Consider the following 21850-nt stretch of genomic DNA (forward strand, 5'->3'; position numbering starts at 1 on the left):
TTTTGTGCAAATAACAGTGTATACAGTGAATGCAAATATGAAATTGACACATGTAAACAGGATTAATATAAAAAATGTAAAGTGAAATTGTAAAAGTGACATGTGCGTGCAAACAGGACAATTTAGTGTGTGTGTGTCTGTGTCCAGCACAGTTCAGTTCTTCTTGGAACACAGTTCTCAGCTTTTGTGCATGTGTGTTATGTATGTGTGTGTGAGAACGTGTCCAGCACAGTTCAGTTCTCCTGTTGAGATCAGATCTTGGTGTGTGTGTGTCCAACTCAGCTCAGTTCCCTGTTGAGATACCTGATTGCCTGAGGGAAGAAACTGTTTAACAGTATGGTTGTGTAATATATGGGCAGTATATATGGCTATATGTGTAATATATGCGCAGTATATATATATATATATGGCTATATGTGTAATATATGGGCAATATATATATATATATATTAATTACACATATAGCCATATATGCTGCTAAAAACATTCCACAGAGATAAATGTATAAATTAATATATAATTTATTGAGGCATTTTATGTTTCATAGATTTAAACCATACAATTTTATGTATTAGTGGTTTCAAATTGTTCAAAAAGTGTTCAAAAGTACATCATTATTCATTACACTTTGAAAAAAGACACAGTGTTGAGGTAAGAAAGAAAAGGCACGTCACCGACTTTCACATTCCATTACTTTTGGCGGCTGTGGATAATAATGAGACTCTAAATAATTAATGCGACTCGAAATAGGTGAGATGGGAAATAAACAGCGCTGAGATCAACAGATATATGCTCCAAGTGCTACAGTGTAATTAGAGTCTCAATAACATTTAATGATGATTGCTTCATTTGTTTAAAAAATAACGAATTCTACCTCTAAGCTATTGTTTTAACGAAAACGTTCTTGGTGTTCGAAACAAGCATACTGTAGAAAATAAGAGGGTTTGGTTTTAGGAACAATGTCCCTTTTCCTTTTCCTGTGACTGCTCTTTGAATTTGTTTTTTCCTGACCTCTTTGTCCATTGGGCATACTGGAGTGTATGTTTTGTATGTGTAAGTGTCTTTTGGAAGAAGCATAACGCACAGGAGTGTAAAGCGTCTTTTAGAAGAACTTTTAAGATTTCATTTCAATTCTACTGAATGGTGTTCTACTGAACGTGACTATTAAAAGGAGAGTTAGTAACAAATGTGGTAGTGCAGGGAATGGGTGTATAAATCATTGGGAAAAATAGGAAAACAAAATCAGGAAATATTTTACACACACAAAAAAAAAGACACTTCTGATGATGGTTACTATTTGAAAACACATGCATAGGTGGGCTTTGACCAGAAGGTTTGCAGTACAACATTATCAAGAATATCTCTGCATCATTAAGAGTTCCTTTGTACCGGAACCAAAATGCCCATACCCGTTCCAGCATGACAAAGCGAGCTCTATGAAGCCGTGGCTTGCCGTGTTTTTTTGCCGGACTTTGGCTTGACAGGCTTGAAAGGCGGACTGCATGTCAGACGTCTGCACCTAGCTCCAAAATCCAATACAAAGACTTCTCAGGAGATTGGAGGATATAAAATGGGATATTCTGCAATAGTGTAAATGGGTGTGATTGTTCAGATGTCCTTATATCTTTGGCCATAAGCTTCTCAAAAAGTATTTGGACATTAAGAAAATGTATTGGAAAACTTTAATGTAAAGAAGAGTTAAAAAAATATAGTGCTCAGTAGTCCTTCATTAAAGATCATATTTGTAGGGTTTTAGTATTTAATAATAAATAACTTCTAATAACTGGCGACCTGTCCAGGGTGTACCCCTGCCTTTTGCCCTATGTGTGCTGGGATAGGCTCCAGCAGACCACCGTGACCCTAGGAGTCTTAGGAATAAGCGGGTATAGACAATGAATGAATGAATGAATGAATAACTTCCAATAACAAAAGCTCGGGATAAGGGCATCAGTATATATAGGCAGTATATGCAGTGTATATATATATACACGCTTCTAGAGGAATGGTCAAAAATTCCCCTAAACACACTCCTAAACCTTGTGGAAGCCTTCCCAGAAGAGCTGAAGCTGTTGTAGCTGCCAAGGGTGGGCCACCTCCATATTACATGTAAAGGCAGATGTCGCAGTTTTGGTCTGGCTTACAGTCTCCGCTCTAATTCAATCCAAAGGTTGAGTTCAGGACTCTGTGCAGGCCAGTCAAGTTCCTCTACACCAAACTCGTTCGTCTGTCTTTATGGACCTTGCCCCAAACTGTTCCCACAAAGTTGGGAGCATGAAATTATCCAAAATGTCTCGAAGCTGAAGCATTAAGAGTTCCTTTCACTGAATCTAAGGGGCTGAGCCCAAACCCTGAAAAACAACAATAATTTGGAGGGGTCCCTAAACTTTTAAAACAATTAAAACTGCCCTTCTTTGTACAGACCTTAGTCCCAGTCTCCTTCATAGTAGATGTATGTAGTCAGTTACCTTTCTTTTTCTTTTTTAATACAGATGCCCATAGCAGAGCAACCACATTGTGTAGACCATCAAAATAACTATGCATAATTAGGATTGACCGTATAAAATCCAGTGAAATTCATGTTTAAATGTGTTTGTTTTAATATCTGAATGAATTTTAAGGCCATTTTATACCATTGCAGGATTTATCAGATACTCTTAACATGTAGGTGCATGACAGTTGTAATTACTGCACAAAATCCACCAGTCCACGAGTTCCAGAAGACTTCTAGAAAATGGCCGGTGGACTGTGGTGAATAATTCTACCCACAGAGTCAGTTAATAGTCATTACAAGGTATGGTAAGTGTATCTGGTAAAGTTGCCCATGGTACAGGAAAATGTCCACTTAAGTTGATTACAGAATGTCAGAGTACAATCGATATTCCTATACATAAATAATTTATTTCAAAATAAATAACAATACTTTCTCATGGAAAAAAAAGGTGCTCAGAAGTCTATATCAGTGTTCGGCACACTCTCCGCACATCCACTGGCATTATTCTTCTTATACCATACGCATCCCCTATAAAAACATTCACCTTTCAGAACAAAAATCCAACTTAAATGTAAAATAAATGGATAAAATGTTCCTGTGAGGCTTACCCAATTATTAAAAGCCCAAGAGTGATGGATTCAATGACTACAGCCACAATCAACCCAGTACAGTGACAGGGGCCCGGGGGTGGTGATGGTGTTGGTGGTGGTGATGGTGATGGTGTTGGTGGTCCTGGGTTGAGTTCAAGAGAATAAAACAATTGAATCAAGTGAGTTAACATCCTTTTCAATCCTATGGACCTAATCTAATCATCTTTCTAGTTCCACTCTATTTTTAAGCCCTTAAGCTATAGCGAATGTTGCTTAGCCAATGATAATCACTAACTACCAAGCTAACTAACCATTTAGCTGCTTTAGTGGCTTTGTGTCATGTTAGTCAGCTAGCTAATTTCAATAAGCTTTTTATTTGTGACCTAGATATTCAAGATACACTATACTGCCAAACGTTTTGGGACATCTTCCTTTAAATGCACATGAAATTTAATGACATTCCATTTTTAATCCATGGGTTTAATATGGATTTGGCCCGCCCTTTGCAGCTATAAGAGCTTCAACACTTCTGAGAAGGCGTTCCACAAGGTTTACGAGTGTGTTTATGGGAATTTTTTACCATTCCTCTAGAAGAACATTTGTGAGGTCAGGCACTGATGACGAGAAGGTGTGGCTCACAGTCTCCGCTCTAATTCTGTCGGGTCGAGGTCAGGACTCTGAAGTTCCTCCACACCAAACTCCCTCATCCATGTCTTTATGGACCTTGCTTTGTGTACTGGTGTGCAGTCATGTTGGAACAGGAAGAAGAGGAACAATTTCATTGTCCAAAATGTCTTTTTGGTATGCTGAAGATTTTATACACCTGTGGCCATGATTTGGAGGGGTGTCCCAAAACATTTGGCAATACAGTGTAGGATCCTTCACTTCCTAGTAAGCACCGTATTGCCATACCACAAAGCTTGTTTATTGTCATGCTAGTTACTAGGCTTTAGACTACAGTGCTACAATTTTCTAGAACAGGACGTCTGCCAAGCAAATCACATGTTTATATTAATGTGCTCCTTATAGCAGGTTATCTATAGTAATAGCTAACTCACAGGACATCAAATAGACACTGTATGGGTTAAAAACATTATTTCACAAGTAAAGAAAAACATCTCTGATAAGGAAAAGGTTCCAGTAAAGAAATATAAGGAGTAACACGACGTAAGGATATTACGACGATCTATAGTTCCTGAACATTCACAATAAGGCACCAGCTCTAAAGAGTTATATTTCAGGGCTATTATCTGACGAGTGTCACTGAAGAATTTGAGTGAAGATAAATTGAAATTGGCCCTGTGAGCTGGTGTCTGGTGGTGATAGGGTCAGTTCAGGATTATCCTGCGCTTCAGATGTATAGTATATAGTCAACTCCTTGAACCTCAGCCCTAATGTAATATATAAGTAAATATAAATAGGGTACATGACGTGAGCATTGTGCCACATCAGCGCTTTGATGGTTTTCCACTTCGGCAGGCATGCAAATCTTACTCTGCGCTCATTCTGTGCCTGACTGGGGAGAGCACTGGGAGATTTCCATAAAGCAAATAAGGTGCTCTGTTTTATTTAAAGACCTAGTTAGATCGAATCAACAGGCTCATGCTGTCAGAGACTATCTGAAACACTAAAAACAAGACATCGATATACAGGTCTGTATTTGCGAGCAAGTATTTTAAAATGGCTGTTTTCACTTCATCACTAAAACTTACTTACGTAGTTGCATGTGAGGGCAAAACATACACGAATTCTTTCTAAATATGTCCAGGGATGGATCTGATCCAACAACTTCAGCGCCATGTGAAATACAAATCTATACAGAGCATTTTTGGAATCTCAACAGAAAACATCTAGTGCCTCTGTATAAAAGGAAACCTAACCAGTCTAAACATAGTCGCCTTGTACCACACCCAGTGTTCAACCACTCTTCAAATGTAATTAAATTTGTGTCTATTGTTTTGTAAGAAATGTGTGGAGCACTGAATTTACTGCTCAGACTCTATAAATAGGTTTGATCCTGCTTGATCCCTCTGGCTAAACTAATCAGCTTTGTTTCACCAACACCTATACACAGACAGAGACGACGCAGAGAAGGAAACAAGCAATTTGTTTCTTTAGATTTTACCTATCCTGTGCACTTGTGCTTGGCTTGTCCCCTGACTGCTGCTCGCGATGCAGGTGTAGTTGTGGCCTAGTTTGACCAAGCGGAGCAAGCTGCCTTCTTCCGATATCTCGCCAGTCTCATTGGTGACCTTGACACCATCCACGTACCATAAGAAGCTAGGACTGTCCCATTGTGCTCCCTGAGCCGCGACGCTACAGTGCATGGAAAGAGAAGCGGTTGGAGGATTTGCTGTGTGCATGGAGAAAGAGAACAATTAAGGAGGATTAAAGAGACTGTCATGCAATTAAATATGTTGTAATCTGTTGTATGGATATGACATCACACAACCCCATGGTTTTCAGGGTTCCTCAGGTTATAGCAAAACGAAAGTCTTAGTTTGTGCCTTGTCTTACTTGCTGAACGAGTAGAGCACTGGGGAGTTTACATAAAACAAATGAGGTGTGCTTTCCCATAGTCTAACATGGATTCAGTAAGAGCAAAGAGCCAGCAGGGCTGGGATGAGCCTGTGTTTTTTTTTTTATTATAAGATTAAAGCAAAGCTTGACATCACTCAAAGATTAAATAGACAGTGAGACTCATTTTTAGCATCCATGTCAGATTACTAGTTGGGAAATACACCGATCAGCCATAACATAATATTGTGTTTTGCTACCATAACAGCCCCGATCCATTAAGGCATGGACTCCATTAGATCCCTAAAGGTGTGCTGTGGTATCTGGCACCAAGAGGAGTCCTGTAAGGTGAGGCCTCCATGGATCAGACTAGGTTGTTCAGCACATTCCACAGATGCTTGATTGACGGAGATCTGGGGAATTTGTAGGCACCTCAAACTGGTTGTTGTGCTCATCAAACCGTTCCTGAACCATTTTTGCTTTGTGGCACGGCGCATTATCCTGCTGAAAGAGGCCACAGCTATCAAGGGAATACTGTTTCCATGACAGGGTGTATATGGTCTGAAACAATGCTTAGGTAGGTGGTACGTGTCAAAGTAACATCCACATGGAGGGCAGGACCCAAGGTTTCCCAGCAGAACATTGTCCAAAGCATGACACTGCCTCCGACAGCATCCTTTCTTCCAATAGTGCATCCTGGTGCCATGTGTTCCCCAAGTAAGTGACTCACACGCCCCCAGCCATCCACGTGATATAAAAGAAACGTGATTCATCAGACCAGGCCACCTTCTTCCATTGCTCAGAGGTCCAGTTCTGATTCCCATGCCCATTGTTGCCGCTTTCGATGACGCACAGTGGTCAGCATGGGCACCCTGGTCTATGCAGCCCCATACGCAACAAAAGGCCATGCACTGTGTATTCTGACACCTTTCTATCAGAACCAGCATTAACTTCTTCAGCAGTTTGAGCAACAGTAGCTCGTCTGTTGGATCGGATCACACGGGCCAGCCTTCTCTCCCCACGTGCATCAATGAGCCTTGGCCGTCCATGACCCTGTCACCGGTTCACCACTGTTCCTTCCTTGGACCACTTTTGATAGATACTGACCACTGCAGACCGGGAACACCCCACATGAGCTGCAGTTTTGGAGATGCTCTGATCCAGTGGTCTAGCCATCACAATCTGGCCCTTCGTCAAACTCACTCAAATCCTTACATTTTTCCTGCTTCTAACATCAACATTGAGGACAAAATGTTCACTTGCTGCCTAATATATCCCACCCACTAACAGGGGCCATGATGAGGAGTCTTATTCACGTCACCTGCTCATAATGTTATGCCTGATCTGTGTATATTAAAGCGGATTTTTGTGGACTTTTGGGAATCGACCGCCAACAAGTAAAACACAAATAATGTTATGAAGAAGCGAGGCTGATTTCTTTCCATCTTTGCCAAACTGTTGATTCATGCATCTATGCCACAATCATCAGCATTGCTGGAAAAGATTCCAGGTGTAACCCTAATACTGGAGTTAGTCATTACTGAAATCATCAGCAGCCATTGTGTTTGGCAGCCACCAAACACTTTTAATTGTTAAAAAATTAAAAGTTACTTACTTATTTGCAGGACTTGACGAGAATCGGACATTTGGTCTCCGTTATCTGAGGTGACTGTGACCTTGTAGATTCCATAATCGCTGTCAACAACACCTTTAATCCTCAAAAGTGCTCCACTTTTCCCTACAGCTGTCCTGTTGTTATATGTTGTCAGACCTTCGGCCACTCGGACTTCGCCGTTGCTGTTCTTAAGCTCCCATGTGAGTAATTGTATCGTCTCCTTTTGCTGTAGTTGAAACTGGACTTCTAGAACCAGAGTTTGACCCAGAGCCACATATAAAGGCTCATTTTGAGAGAACTTCACAGCTATACTCTCAGACATGTGCAGTACTAGAAAGGAAGCACAAACAAGTTGATTGTTTTAATGATCAGGTTTGTTTAGTGATTTGATCTAAATATCCAATATCTAAAATAATATCTATTATTTTTAATAATTAGGGCATCTCGAGAAAATAACCAACTACCAAAGCCTAGTGTTGGTATTTAATTAGCATTGTATTCTGCTTAGCAAGCACTTACCTTCCACAGAAAGCAAGCACAGGGTCAACCAGCACTGGTCAAATCTCATTTTCCTGTTTCGGTCCAAATATAAGCAGAAGGTTAAAAAGTAACACGACTGCCTTAGTGACAAAAAGTTAGCTTTAAAAAATGTCGATTCATTTTTTAAAATCTACTCAACCACCAACAAACACTCTGTAACAAAAAGAAGACTCCTCTGGGGATGAAACCGAGTGATAATGCTGGCACCTAATAAAGTAAACTCTGCTCCATAATCTTTAACTCAAGTTCCTTCGTAAAGTCCAAAAAGCACCGTCTCTCCCTGTCTCTCTCGCTCTCTCTGACGCACACAAACACAAACAAACACACCCACCACTAAAACCTATCTTAAGCCTCCAGATCATGACTGTTCCTTGACAGTGTAACTTTGGTGGAGTCAATTATGGACGATAGAACGGTTTCTATCTTCCTGCGTGTTATTGTCACCTCACACAATACACACACTAAAAGAGGATATTTTCTGAAAAACAAAACAAAGAGTCGGTCTGTATGTTGTCTGTCTGCACTGTCTTGTCTCGTAATCCTGTGCACTTCTGTTGTATGTGTAGTTTTTCTTGCACCTTAAGTATAGTTTTAGTGTTAGCTCTATGTTTAGCTCTGTGTTTATCTGCGTCACCTGTACTTTCTTTGTTATGTGTAGCACTTTCGGTCTAGGAGGAATGTTGTTTCACTCCACTGTGGACTGCATCAGCTATATGTATATATGGCTGAAGTGACAAAGCTTCTTTGACTTTGAAAACAAAACAAAACTCTGAAACAGAGTTTAAATAATTAATAAACAACACAAAACACAGGTTCTGTTTTGTATAGAACTAGCCTTCAGTGTTAAAGTGTTAAGTCTCAGGTTCATGTACATATTCAAGTGTCTAAATATAAAGGACACCAAAAATGAATAGAAAGAAGATAGAATCGCAATACACACACACACACACACACACAAATAATTGTAAATCAAGGTCCAAGGTGCCGGTTCCATGTTTTATTGAGAGTTCTGGGAAGATTTGTTTCGAAAATTCTATGTAACCAGGCGCGTGCCAAGCAGGTAAAAGCCGGAACGCCTTCTGTTGAAACTAAATCTCATTCTGCTAATAAATAATTAATAAATCTACCTGGAAATTTATCACGGCATCAAATAAACATGCGTAAATAAAATGAGTTTCTCCATTTTAAAAAAAAAAAAAACCTCTAAGGTTTTTTTCCTCGAAGGCTTTCAGAGCGCGTGAAACATTTCGGGCTGTCCGAATGGCCTGACGCGTAAATGATTGACCATGAAAACAAACAAACAAACAAAAACAACTCAACAACGTCACAATATTCTCTCGCACCTGGTCCAAAAAAAAAAAAAATAGTTTCGTTAATTTGACCCAGCAGAACTAACGTGGCATTAAAGTTCGCAAAACCTGTGGTGTTTGTCACCTTTTGCGTAAACGTTTATAAAGTACGCAAGCGCGTGCAGTGTAAAAAAAAGATTAGAAGACGTTACAACGCAGTAAACAAGTCTAAATGAAACTTACCGAGTAATGGTAAGTGGACAGGGTGCGGGTCATTTTAGTACGCAGTTCAATCTACGGTTGAATAAGTAAAGAGGCGGGGCTTTGTGACGTTTGCAACCGACACGGTGATAAGTGATTATCAGAGGACAAGTGTGTGTGTGTGTGTGTGTGTGTGTGTGAGAGTGAGAGAGAGAGAGAGAGAGAGAGAGAGAGATCGATCGATCAGGAAGACTCGTATTTAGCTTGTTCAGTACTCAAATGTTACTGCAATAAGTTTCCCTGTCAGTGAAACATTTATTTTCTTTTATTTATTTTTATTTTTTACTATTATAAAAAATGTGGGGTGAGCCCCCCCTTAAATGAAAATCCTAGAATCGCCCCGGTCTCTATCTATGCATTAATCATAATTATAAATGGCATTATTATATATTGTAGCTATTAATAATAATGAATAAATTAATAATTAATATTAAATATTATCCTACACTGATTAAAGTTTTTAGTGTTACAGTTAGTACACTTTATAACACTTTACAATGTTAAAGTTTTTAGTCTGGGCTTGACTAATATAAAAATAAATATATTTGGCAGAAACAGGATGAATTAACTTTGTGCTCCTTTTCATTCTTTCTCTGTTGGCCTTCAGACAGATTAACCAATAGCAGCAAACGAGAATAGAGTCCATTGTTCAGATGGCTGAGCGCTTTCAATATGTTCCTGCTGTTTTGTCTCAGCATGGCTTAATGTATGGGCTGGCAGATCAGTGAGGTCAGTGTGGGCAGTACTGGACGTCCAGTCCTGTTCTCAAACTTGATTCAGACCAGTATTTTAGTGTGTTCAGGTCCCTTTAATTCTAAACTATTCCACAGGTCACAGACACAGAAAAATGTAGCAATACAGGGCATGGAAACTCTCGGGGACTCAGGGATTTGATGTCAAAAGTAAACTTTATTAAAAAATCAGCATCAAAGCTGAGCTGATCCAGAAAACTCCTGAAATCTCAGCAGGGATTAACTTTCAGGATTTTTGTCCAGTCTCTTTCAACTGTCCTGCATGTTTTGTGACGTGTATACATACACCCTACCCTAGTGACCTGTTTACATGGAGAATAATGGAGTAACTGAAACACAACATGCATTCATTATTTTTGAACAATTATGATAAACCAAAGTTATCTAAAATATTCTATATTTACTGTAAATGTCTGGACCTTTAATTTTGCTATATTGCTATAATTAAGGCAGCAGGCATCTGCTCTTCAAGTGGCTCTAATTATAACATATACAGAGGTCATGAAAGCATTTGGCACAAGTATATTTTGGCCACATAGAGTGTATGTACTTTACAATTCTATGACATTACCATTTACCGACCAGGCATAACATTATGACCACCTGCCTAATATTGTGTTGGTCTCCATTTTGCTGCCAAAACCTCCCTGACCCGTCCTGCAGTGCCATTAAGTCACTGTTCTATCAGAGCCAGCATTAACTTATTCAGCAGTCTGAGCAACAGTAGCTCGTCTGTTGGATCAGATCACGCGGGCCAGCCTTCATTCCACACGTACATCAGTGAGCCTTGGATGCCCGTGACCCTGTCGCCGGTTCACCGCTGTTCATTCCTTGGACCACTTTAGGAGACAATCAGTCTTATTCATGGCACCTGTAAGTGGTCATAATGTTATGCCTGATCGGTGTCAGTTTACTGGTGTACAGTATATACAGTAGATTCTTTATTTGTGGATATTTTCAGTCTTTAAACACATAACTGATGGCTAGTGTAAGCTGTATTTCCAGACTGATTCCTTAACACGCATGCGGCTAATGACTTGACTAATGAAACCTATTGTATCTATGCAAAGTGTTCTGTTCACGGTATTAATTCAGAGATGCAACTGTTTGAGACTGTATAGACGACACCAGTACTTGCTGTGTATATAGCCAAAGATCCATTCCTTATGAATATGAAGTTTTCTTTAATAAAGCATCATCAACAACAACTATAACAATAATTATGTATACAATTTTTGGCTAACTCTATCTACAGACCTTAATATTGTTAGTTTACAACATAGTATAGGTGTTATGAAGTAATCTAGACAGTTGATTAGAAAAATACCAGTGACTGTTTTCTTCATCTGTTCAGGTTTGGTGTGTTCGTCACCTCAGATTCCTGTTCTTGCCTGATGGAGTAGAAATTGATGTGGTTTTCATTTGTTGTAGCTCATCCACGTCAAGTTCGGATGTGCTGGGCCTGTGACATGAATGATGTGTGTGACATGAATCCTCTTCTCACCATGGTTGCAAAGAATGGCTAATTGAGTGACAGTAGGTTTCTGTCAGCTCCAGGCACTCTGACAATTCACCTCTGACATCTTTCATTCAGGAAACATTTCTGCTGTTTGTGCGCTGTTTTTTTCTTTTTTCTTTTATTGTTCTATTTTTTCTCTATTGCGTGTGACTGATTTGTGTGAAAATCCATGGAGATCAGCAGCTTTTGAAGTGTTTTATGTCTCACTGTGATCAAAGATTGTGCTATCCTGTTGGGTTTGATCAGAGCTGTTATTGGTGACCAAACATCTCAGCCACATATAGAGTCTTGGCACACAGTCCTTAAACGTGTTATACAGTGTTTTAGACGAGCAATAGAATACAATTGGGTCCAGACAGACACTGATGCTGCTGCTGAGCAGGGCGTACACTCGCCAAATAGGTCTTTCATTTTTAATGAAACCGTACACATGTGTAATACCGAAGGGCAACGAACAAATCAGAAAAATCAGTATGGTGGACATAGCAAGCCCAACGGCTCTGTAACGCTTCATTGGCTTGATGTTGTCTAGCTGGTAGAGGATGCGGATGATGCTGATATAGCAAAAGCAACAGATTATCAGTGGTATAAATATGGCCACTATGGAGACCCCGAGACACTCAGGCAAGAGGATGTGTAGCTGTTCTCCGGTGAAATTCCAATAGCAGGTGTCATGGTTGATCGGATCCAGGCCAGCTTTTTCCCCATCTGAAAATTTGTACTGCATGTAGAAAACAATGCTACAGTGGATCAAATTGATCACCCAAATGACCACACTGGTCATCACAGCATATCGAGGATGTCGCTTGAGTTTGTACTTGATGGCGAAGACCACTCCCAGATAGCGCTCCACACTAATAGCTGTTAACGTTAGGGTGCTATTATAGATGTTAATCAAGAAGATATAAGTTGCTAGGGGACATAGGGAATAGTTCATGTTCCATTCCCTTTCAGCGGTTACTTTGATGTGAATGGGGAGGAACGAGAGAAAAATCAAATCCGAGATGTTGAGGCTGAGGAGGAGCACGTCAGTCGGTTTGGCCTCTTGTTTTACTCTTTTGACGAAGGCGTAGAAGGACAGCAGGTTGCCCGGAAGACCTGTGATCAGCGTTACGCAGTAGACGATCAAGACCAAAGTGTTGACTGTCTCGTCCCAGATCATCATGACTAATAATAATGAAAACAAAGTCAGGTGTTTTGAGTTTGCTAGCTTCGATAGCCACTTCGATATCTTAAATAATTTTGACGACTGCAAATATACAAAGTAATTGCTAACGAAACAACCACACAGAACGTTATGCTTGTATAGTACGGGTTGTTTAGTTAGTGCAGCTGTTGTTAATAAAGCAGTCAGCTTATTCAAAGCAAATCAATATGACAGTGAACATTTTAGAAATGACGTATCAGTCTTTTTTAAAACAGCAAACGAAATCTTACCAAGATTTTTGTGCTGTCTCCTAGGCGCTGTGTTCTTCCAGAAAACAAATTAGCGAACAAAAAAAATAAATAGTTAATCAGCCTGTTGCCTAAACCATTGTACAAGTCATTCTCTCTACAGCAAGCACCCGACTAACATACTGATCCTCTTTTGTCTGGCTATGTTTATTAGTGTATTGTATGAATTGATGTTGTGTATTACATGCAAACGTGTTTTACTATGATATTTGTATGTATTTGCCTAGCTGATGGACTTAATGATACTTCATAAACTTCTCTCTCTGCTAGAGAAGCCTGGTGGAAAACCAGGAAACTGACCATGTCCACAAACGGCTATTACGCTTTGTTATTCAATCCACTGTGGTATTTCAAAGCATCTAAAATATTACAGATATTACTCGAATAATCACAGGTTACGCGTTTTGCTAAAAGATCCAACGATCCAATGGTGGGGCAACACTTGCCATACAAAGCAACCGAAAGTGTGTATTCGTTATGCTTATGTGTGTGAAACAATTTGTCATTTGTCACGAGTCACTTATGATTAACGAATTCACGAGGTTACGTATTTTCGTTACAGGAAGTACCTTCCAGCTATTATCGTCCCATAAGTTTCTGTGACTCGGTGTTTGCTTGAAAAGTCAGGACTATGTGTATTAAAGGAATATACTGTAATTAGGAGTTAGCAGGTGTATTGATGCACATGTTTGGAAGCTGGATGCTTTCTCATCGACTGAGCAACAAAAAAAAATCATTCATAATGTCAGTCATAATACCATACACTGCTGTAGTATTGCAATAAACATTAAATCGTCAGAGCTAGGTTTGTACAAATACAGGAGCCGATTCATGGAAACGACGCTCTTAAATTTTTCTAATCAGTGGGTGGTTTAACAGCATGCCTGGGACATTATTTCCGTCTGCAATTAATAGTAAATGCACTCATTTGGATACGCTGTCATGTCCATTGGTCATTACGGTGAAGAATTTGGTAAGCAAATGTTTATGTAACATTTATGGAAGAGGTCTCTAGTTTGAGCTCTCTGGGGGCTTTTAAAAGATGAGAGAGCTGTTTATACTGTAGCAGTAATACCATGGACAAACAATGATATTAAATGCACCTTTAAACTGCCAAAATATGGTTTATAGTTCATTGCTAAATGATCATTTGTAATCACTGATAAATTGTTGTAGCATAAAATTAAAGCAGCTGGTCAAGGTGTCCCCAGGTCCATTTTGGTGTCCTTAAGGTGTCCCTAGGTGTGTTTTTAGGTGCTCAAGGTGTCCCCGTGTCTATTTTGGTGTCCCTATGGTGTCCCCATGTCTGTTTTTGGGTGCTCATGGTGCCCCCCAGGTCTGTTTTTGTGTGCTCAAGGTGTCTCTAGGTCTATTTTGGTGTCCTTAATGTATCCCTATGTCTGTTTTTTGAGTGCTCAAGGTGTCCCCAGGTCTGTTTCTTGGTCCTTAAGGTGTCCCCAGGTTTATTTTGCTGTCCTTGAGGTGTCCCTATGTCTGCTTTTTGAGTGCTCAAGGTGTCCCCAGGTCTGTTTTCGGGTGCTCAATGTGTCCCCGTGTCCATTTTTGTGTCATTAAGGTGCCCCCATGTCGATTTTCGTGTCATTTAGGTGTTCTCTGGTCTATTTTGGTGTCATTAAGGTGTCCCCATGTATGTTTCTGGGTCCTCAAGGTGTCCCCAGGTCTATTTTGGTGTCCTTAATGTGTCCCCATGTTTGTTTCTGGGTCCTCAAGGTGTCCCCAGGTCTATTTTTGTGTCCTTAAGGTGTCCCCGTGTATGATTCTGGGTCCTTAAGGTGTCCCCAGGTCTATTTTGGTGTCCTTAAGGTGTCCCCAGGTCTATTTTGGTGTCCCTAAGGTGTCCCCAGGTCTATTTTGGTGTCAATAATGTGTCCCCATAGTTTTACAGGAAAATAATCAGCCACTGCATTTTATTTTTTTTTCTTAAAATAGATTTTTATTCCTTACAGTTGGAGGAATTCACTCATCAGTGTGGGGATGTTGTATGGCTCACGTCATTTGCAGCTGGATCTGATCAGAGCTGTTATTGGCAGATACCTTTAGATTTATTCTTAATTGGAGGAGTTGCAGCCACATGAAGAAGCTTTGAGCACAGTCTTTAAATGTTTTCTGCACTGATTTAGAGGAGAAATAGAGAACAAACGGGTCCAAGCAGGCGTTGAAGCTGCTAAAGAGCATGACATGCACTCTCCACCAAGGACTGTACCAACCAATGAAACCTTCTACAAAGGACACTCCGAGGGGCACGAAACAAATCATAAAAACCAAAAGGGTGGATATGGCAAGCCCAATGGCTCTACAACGCTTCATGGGCTTGATGTTGTCTGCCTGGGAGAGTCTGAGAATGATGCTGATGTAGCAAAAGCAGCAGATTATAATGGGTATAAAAATGCCTAATATGGACACCCCTAGACGCCCAGGCAGCAGGATTTTCAGCTGTTCTTGAGTGAAGTTCCAGTAGCAGCTGGTCTGGTTTGTCGGATCAACGCCGGCATTGCTTTTGTCCGAATAGTTGTACTGCAGGTACAAAACAATACTGCAGTGGGCCATGTTGACCACCCAAATAATAACACTGGTGATGATGGTATGTCGAAGATGCCGCTTGAGTTTGTACCTGATAGCGAAGATCACTCCCAGATAACGCTCCACACTAATGGCCATTAAGAGGAGGGTGCTATTGTAAAAGTTAATCGCGAAGATGTAAGTTGCTAGAGGACAGAGGAAGTGGCTCATTGTCCATTCCATATCAGCTGCCTCTTTATAGCGAATGGGAAGGGAAATGAGGAAAATCAAATCCGAGATGTTGAGGCTGAGGAGGAGCATGTCAATGGGCTTGGCCTCTTGTTTCACCTTTTGGATTAAGACGTAGAGGGACAGCAGGTTGCCTGGAAGACCTGTGATCAGTATTATGCTGTAGACGGCCAAGACCAAACCTCTGAGATCGTATGTCCACTTCATTATGACTTGTGCACTAAATGATGAACAGTGGAAACAGAAAAATCAAGATATCAAGTCAGAATATTTTGAGTTTTATAGCTTCAATTCCCACTAAACAATCAAATTGAAACAATTTTGGTTAACTTTAAGGAGTTTAACTCCTTATGTTACAGGTAAAGCAGATAGCAGATTGAACTACTTGCAACTAAAATGATCTGAAAATCATTTACACTTAAATAAACTTGCAAAACATGCCAAAATAAAAGACCTAAACTACAAATAGACATTTATTCTAAGCATATCGATATTAACAAACATTATTAATAGTGTGAACACTGTAGAAATGCTTGTTTGCGAATCATTTGACCAGCCATTTTGACCAGTGTATTGGATCTTTATTATTACTTTATTACTTTAAAAGTAGTAAATTGTATTTTCAAAGCTAAAATATTAAAAAAAGGACTCTTACCAGTGTGCTTGCTTTTTTCTTATCCTCTCCTATGTTAGGAAAAAGAGTGTGCTTTTCAACAAGCCGTGGTCCGGTATACTGAGTTTCAGACAAGGTTGTTTGCATCTTTGTTTAGGGGTGTAATCTATATTATGTTATTAGTAGTGGCTTTACATGGTGATATATTTGCCTAGCAGGAACTGCTCCTGACATATTGCTAAACTTCTCTCGGATAACTCCAACTGGATGTACAGGAAGTTCCACTGAAATCTGATGCCGGATATCAAATTTTCTCTCAGTAAAATACTGGCAGTTGTGTGTTTTGTTTTTGCATTACAGTACTCTACTGTTCACAGTAAAATACTAGAGACTACAGCTGCCAGTACTTTTAGAGCTGTTGTTTATTTATAACATGTATTTATAACATTTATAACAGCTGGCACGATGTATGAACATAGATAACATTTTCTAACCAGGGTACTGTAAACTGGTTAAAGGTTAAAAGTACACTGAAACTGTAAACATGGCAATGAATTAAATAAATTAAAATCACAGAGGAGTTGTGTACAAAGCAAATTCAATAAACGTATTCTCTGCAGAGAGAAGTGCTCTCTTTTTGTGCTCTCTTTTTTATACAGTGTTTTCTCATGCACTTTCTTGAGTTCTGCCACCCCTGCCCAGTAACAATGGCAAAAACAAATGAAAAAAATGAATCTCAACAGGTTTCTTATCAGTCGACGGGCCTGGGCCAACGGCAGAGCATGGCTGCAGAAGAAAGACACCAGTTAGAACTTTCTGTACAAAACAAGATAAGTTACATAACAGCATATTCCACATCTTAATACTAGGTTATGTGCAATAAAACTCAGCTTAGTATGAATACATGTCTGTGTTCATGATTGGCAAAAAAAGAATAAGAGATTAATTTTTCCATTAAAGATGATATTTACCTTTATATTGCATTCAAGAATGGAGGATGGCTGGTGATTGTTAAAGGCGAAAGTGAATAACACTGATGATCTCCTCATTAGTGGGTGGGATATATTAGGCAGCAAGTCAACATTTTGTCCTCAAAGTTGAGGTGTTAGAACCCGGAAAAATGAAGGGCCAAATTGTGATGGCTATACCACTGGATCAGAGCATCTCCAAAACTGCAGCTCTTGTGGGGGGTTGACACGTACCACCTACCTAAGCATTGTTGCAGATCCTGCACACCCTTTCCCACAGCAGGGATCTAGTGGAGTCCATGCCTCGACAGATCAGGGCTGTTTCTGGCAGCAAAAGCGGGACCAACACAGTATTAGGCAGGTGGTCATAATCTTAAGGCTGAGTGGTGTAATGAAAGGGTGTACATGGTCTGCAACAATGCATGACACTGCCTCCGCCGGCTTCCCTTCTTCCCATAATGCATCCTGCCATCTGTTCCCCTGCTAAGCGACTCGCACGCAACCGGCCATCCATGTGACTTAAAATCAGACCAGGCCACATTCTTTCATTGCTCTTCTGTTCAGTTCTGATGCTCATGTGCCCATTGTTGGCGCTTTCGATGGTGCACACAGGGGTCAGCACGGGCACCCTGACTGATCTGCAGCTATGCAGCTCCATACACAACAAACTGTCATGCACTGTGTATTCCGACACCTTTCTATCAGAACCAATATTAATTTCTTCAGCAGTTTGAGCAACAGTAGCTCGTCTGTTGGATCGGATCACACGGGCCAGCCTTCGCTCCCCATGTCCATCAGTGAGCCTTGGCCGCCCATGACCCTGTCACCACTTCCTTCCTTGGATCACTTTTGATAGATACTGACCACTGCAGACCGGGAACACCCCACAAGAGCTGCAGTTTTGGAGATGCTCTGATCCAGTCGTCCAGCCATCACAATTTCTAACACATTAACTTTGAGGGGAAAAATGCTCACTTGCTGCCTAATATATCCCACCCACTAACAGGTGCCATGATGAGTAGATCATCAGTCTTATTCACGGCACCTGTAAGTGGTCATAATGTTATGCCTGCTCGGTGTGTGTATAACTATATGCATACACATTCTATGAAACCTTTCTGTTTTTAGCCACGATGTACAGGCGCACACATTTGGGCTAAAAGAATGCTAAAAAAAAAAAAGTTAATAGGCGTTCATGTAATACAGTTCATATGTTCATACAGATCATGAACAGAACAGTTTCTCTGACGTAAACATGTTAGCCTGAGCGCTATGCTGTTTGTAACAGGTGTCATTTCATTCAGACCAAACTGGAAAATCAGGAAGAGAGACGCCCAAACGCAGGGCTAACCCCTACACAAGCGCCCTACGTAGGGCGCGACGAAATAGCCTTTCCAGACCCTATGTAGTGCTCGGTACGTGCAATTGTGATTGAGCCCGGTGGAAACGGCGGTGGCTCTTTGGGCAAGGTGCGACCGAAACATGACGGCTAATAAAAGTCAGAGTCAAAGTGAGTATATGAGCAGTTTTCCTAATCAAAACGAAGGTTGAAATAAGATCATAATCATAATATAATCTCGCGAAAGGCCTTGCTTTGTGTGTAATTTCAATGTATTTTGCATATAACGTGCTTTGAGACGTTAGTTCCTGGAAACTAATGTGTTTGTTTACTGTTTACTTTTTCCTTTTATTTATTTATTTATTTATTTATTTTTGTTTTAGCTCGTCCAGACTGAGATGAATGCATTGCCGTGTCCATCTCTGGTCATAATTTTGGCAGGTATCCTTCGGTTTCTGTTCTTCCTTACTTATCTGAAAGCTTTAATGAGTGCGTAAAAAATGTAACGAGGGCTGCACAATATTAATCGTGATAATACCGGTCGATTACTGTTATATCGAGCAACCGAACAATGCGAAAAGATACTCCAGATGAAAGTTACTTTGTGTAGGGATAATAATCATACAATAAAAAAATATTCCAGAAAGTGTTTCAGGCAAATGTTTTCACACAACACAAGAGCTCGGCACTTCCAGACAGAAATGACCCGCATGTGCTGTCTAATATTTCTCTTGACTTGTTAGACAACATAAGTGCACAAGACAAAGATGACAAGACAGTGCAGACAAACAACACATATAACGCCGACTCTTCTGCAAAAAACAGTGTTAACAGTGGGTGCAAAGACGGATAGAAACAGGTTAGGACAGTGAATATATCAGTAGAAGTAATTAAGAGACGGTGCAAACCAGGCAGTTATGCAGCTGCTCAGGACGCTCTCGATGGTCCCTCTGTAGAAGGTAGCCAGGATGGGAGGTGGAAGATGAGCCTTCCTCAAGCTTTGCAGGAAGTAGAAGCGCTGCTGGGCTTTCTTGGTGATGGAGCTGGTGTTGAGTGACCAGGTGAGGTCCTCTGCCAGGTGAACACCAAGAAATTTGGTGCTCTTGACGATCTCCACGTTGGACCCGTCGATGTTCAGTGGAGAGTGGTCACTCTGTGTTCTTCTGAAGTCAACAACCATCTCTTTAGTCTTGTCGATGTTCAGAGACAGGTTGTTGGCTCTACACCAGGCTGCACCTCTTCTCTGTATGCTGACTTGTTGTTCTTGCTGATGAGACCCACCATGGTCATGTCATCGGCGAACTTAATGATATGATTAGAACTGTGCATTGCTGCACAGTCATGAGTCAGCAGAGTGAACAGCAGTGGACTGAGCACACAGCCCTGAGGAGCTCCAGTGCTCAGTGTGGTGGTGCTGGCAATGCTGTTCCCGGACTGACTGAGGTCTTCCAGTCAGGAAATCAAGGATCCAGTTGCAGAGGGAGGTGTTGGTGCCCAGCAGGCTCAGTTTCTCAGTTTTGCTGAGGAATGATCATGTTGAATGCTGAACTGAAGTCTATGAACAGCATTCGTGCATAAGTGTCTTTATTGTCCAGGTGTGTGAGGGCCAGATGGAGGGTTGTGCTGATGGCAACGTCTGTGGAGCGATTTGGACGATATGCAAACTGCATGGGGTCAAGTGAAGGTGGCAGCAGGTTCTTAATGTGCCTCATGACAAGCCTCTCGATGCACTTCATGATGATGGGTGTGAGTGCAACGGGACAGTAGTCATTGAGACAGGACACTGGAGACATCTTCGGCACGGGGATGATGGTGTTAACTGTGGGTTTCTGTGGGTTAACCCTGCATAGAGTTTTCCTCACGTCAGCTGTGGTGAGACAGAGCACCTGGTCCTCTGCAGGAGGGATGGTCTTCTTCACTGTCACGTCATTTCGTGCCTCAAACCATGCGTAGAAGTTGTTCAGCTCATCTGGAAGGGAGGCATCACTATCACAGGCAGGTGGAGCTGGCCTGTAGTTGGTGATGGACTGGATGCCTTGCCACATGCGCCGAGTGTCACCGCTGCTCTGGAAGAGGCCGTGGATTCTCTGGGAGTGTGCGCACTTTGCTTGCCTGATGGCTCGAGACAGTTTGGGCCGTGCTGTGCTTAGGGCGTCCTTGTCTCCAGCTCTGAAAGCAGACTCTCTGGATTTTAGCAGCGCACACAGCTTTGCGGTCATCCACGGCTTCTGGTTTGAGCGTGTGATGGACTTCCTCCAAGTGTATTCCTCCAAGTCTGTGGTATCGCTGTTGGTTGCAGCCTCCCTGAACGTGTTCCAGTCAGTGCACTCAAAACAGTTCTGTAGAGTGGAGAAGGCTCCTGCTGGCCAGGTTTTAACCTGTTTCAGAACCGGTTTGGTGCGTCTGACGAGTGCATTGGAATCAACATGACAGAGATGTGGTCTGAGTAGCCGAGGTGGGGACGGGGGTCCGCACGATATGTGCCAGGAATGTTCGCCCCTCTTACCGCAAAATCCACATGCTGATGCAATTTAGGGAGAACAGACTTTCAGAACATTCTGCAGCTCCGTAATAGCTCCGTAGAGCTCACACAGAGCCTCCTTAGCATTAGCGCTGGGTGGAATGTACACTCCGAAAATGAATACCGTGGTGAATTCCCGGGGTAAATAAAAAGGTCTGCATCTCCACTAGTGATGAATAGTAGTTAGAAACAAGAACCATTCCGTGTTGATGTATACACACAAGCCACCACCACGAGTCTTACCGCACAGAGCACAGAGGTGGTGCAGCACAGAACAAATATGCCTTACAGCTATTAACTGTCAACTTGTCACTTGCTGTTATTACTCAGTCATTCACATTGCTGCCTTCATGAAACAAGTCACTGCTTTTAGTCATTTTTCAGAGTTAAACATACACTGTATGGTCAAATGTATGTGAAAACACCTCACCATTACTTTCATATATGAGACTTCACCAAACTGGGGTGTCCACATATTTTTGGTCATATAGTGTGCACTCTCATGTCCAAAATAATGGCAAAGATAACAGCTTGTTAGGGTGAAACTAGAGCAACATCGAATGTAGAAGATTAGAAAAAACAAAAAAAGTATATATCTTAAGAAATTAAAT

At 41.1% G+C, this 21850-nt stretch overlaps 4 protein-coding genes across 14 annotated transcripts in view; 1 reads left to right on the top strand and 3 right to left on the bottom strand.

Moving 5' to 3' along the window:
- Nucleotides 1-503: 503 nt before the first annotated feature.
- On the bottom strand, nt 504-9381 carry LOC131344326 (uncharacterized). 2 transcript variants are annotated; one of them, XM_058376529.1, is made up of 6 exons: nt 9286-9381; nt 7733-7785; nt 7214-7543; nt 5207-5434; nt 3100-3223; nt 504-3019 (listed from the first exon to the last, which is right to left on the bottom strand). In XM_058376529.1, the coding sequence occupies exons 2-6, from the start codon at nt 7779-7781 to the stop codon at nt 2944-2946; spliced, it is 807 nt and encodes a 268-aa protein (XP_058232512.1). In that variant the 5' UTR covers nt 7782-7785; nt 9286-9381; the 3' UTR covers nt 504-2943. The 2 variants fall into 2 exon arrangements, 1 of the variants encoding a protein (XP_058232512.1); XR_009203309.1 differs by lacking the exons at nt 504-3019; nt 9286-9381 and adding an exon at nt 3662-3817 and having other exon boundaries at nt 7733-8941.
- A 534-nt stretch (nt 9382-9915) lies between these two features.
- LOC131344121 (free fatty acid receptor 2-like) lies at nt 9916-13144 on the bottom strand. The gene is made up of 2 exons (XM_058376119.1): nt 13012-13144; nt 9916-12741 (listed from the first exon to the last, which is right to left on the bottom strand). Exon 2 carries the CDS (start codon nt 12737-12739, stop codon nt 11771-11773), a length of 969 nt encoding a protein of 322 aa, XP_058232102.1. The 5' UTR covers nt 12740-12741; nt 13012-13144; the 3' UTR covers nt 9916-11770.
- A 1765-nt stretch (nt 13145-14909) lies between these two features.
- On the bottom strand, nt 14910-19762 carry LOC131344119 (free fatty acid receptor 2-like). Of its 3 annotated transcripts, none has more exons than XM_058376118.1 (3): nt 19627-19762; nt 16454-17197; nt 14910-16018 (listed from the first exon to the last, which is right to left on the bottom strand). In XM_058376118.1, exon 3 carries the CDS (start codon nt 16003-16005, stop codon nt 15037-15039), a length of 969 nt encoding a protein of 322 aa, XP_058232101.1. In that variant the 5' UTR covers nt 16006-16018; nt 16454-17197; nt 19627-19762; the 3' UTR covers nt 14910-15036. The 3 variants fall into 3 exon arrangements, with proteins under 3 accessions (XP_058232101.1, XP_058232100.1, XP_058232099.1); XM_058376117.1 differs by lacking the exon at nt 19627-19762 and adding an exon at nt 17383-17522; XM_058376116.1 differs by lacking the exon at nt 19627-19762 and having other exon boundaries at nt 16454-17487.
- Nucleotides 17833-21850, top strand: part of LOC131344117 (free fatty acid receptor 3-like) — a 34112-nt gene continuing 30094 nt past the window's right edge. For all 8 annotated transcript variants that reach the window (XR_009203287.1, XR_009203289.1, XR_009203288.1 and 5 more), the window contains exons 1-2: nt 17833-18889; nt 19102-19159. Coding sequence is in view for 5 of the 8 variants with exons in the window: in XM_058376107.1 (XP_058232090.1) it covers nt 19117-19159 (43 nt within the window). In the remaining 3 variants the exon portion in view is untranslated. The remainder of the gene's footprint in view (nt 18890-19101; nt 19160-21850) is intronic.

The sequence above is a fragment of the Hemibagrus wyckioides genome, linkage group LG23 (assembly GCF_019097595.1).
Source record: "Hemibagrus wyckioides isolate EC202008001 linkage group LG23, SWU_Hwy_1.0, whole genome shotgun sequence".
NCBI lineage: Eukaryota > Metazoa > Chordata > Actinopteri > Siluriformes > Bagridae > Hemibagrus > Hemibagrus wyckioides.

Coding starts and splice junctions, on each gene's coding strand:
- LOC131344326 (XM_058376529.1), bottom strand. CDS start 7,781: ATGAGATTTGACCAGTGCTGGTTGACCCTGTGCTTGCTTTCTGTGGAA. Junction 7,544..7,732: donor GTGCTTGCTTTCTGTGGAAG/GTAAGTGCTTGC, acceptor CTTCCTTTCTAG/TACTGCACATGTCTGAGAGT. Junction 5,435..7,213: donor TCGTCAAGTCCTGCAAATAA/GTAAGTAACTTT, acceptor CCATGCACACAG/CAAATCCTCCAACCGCTTCT.
- LOC131344121 (XM_058376119.1), bottom strand. CDS start 12,739: ATGATGATCTGGGACGAGACAGTCAACACTTTGGTCTTGATCGTCTAC.
- LOC131344119 (XM_058376118.1), bottom strand. CDS start 16,005: ATGAAGTGGACATACGATCTCAGAGGTTTGGTCTTGGCCGTCTACAGC.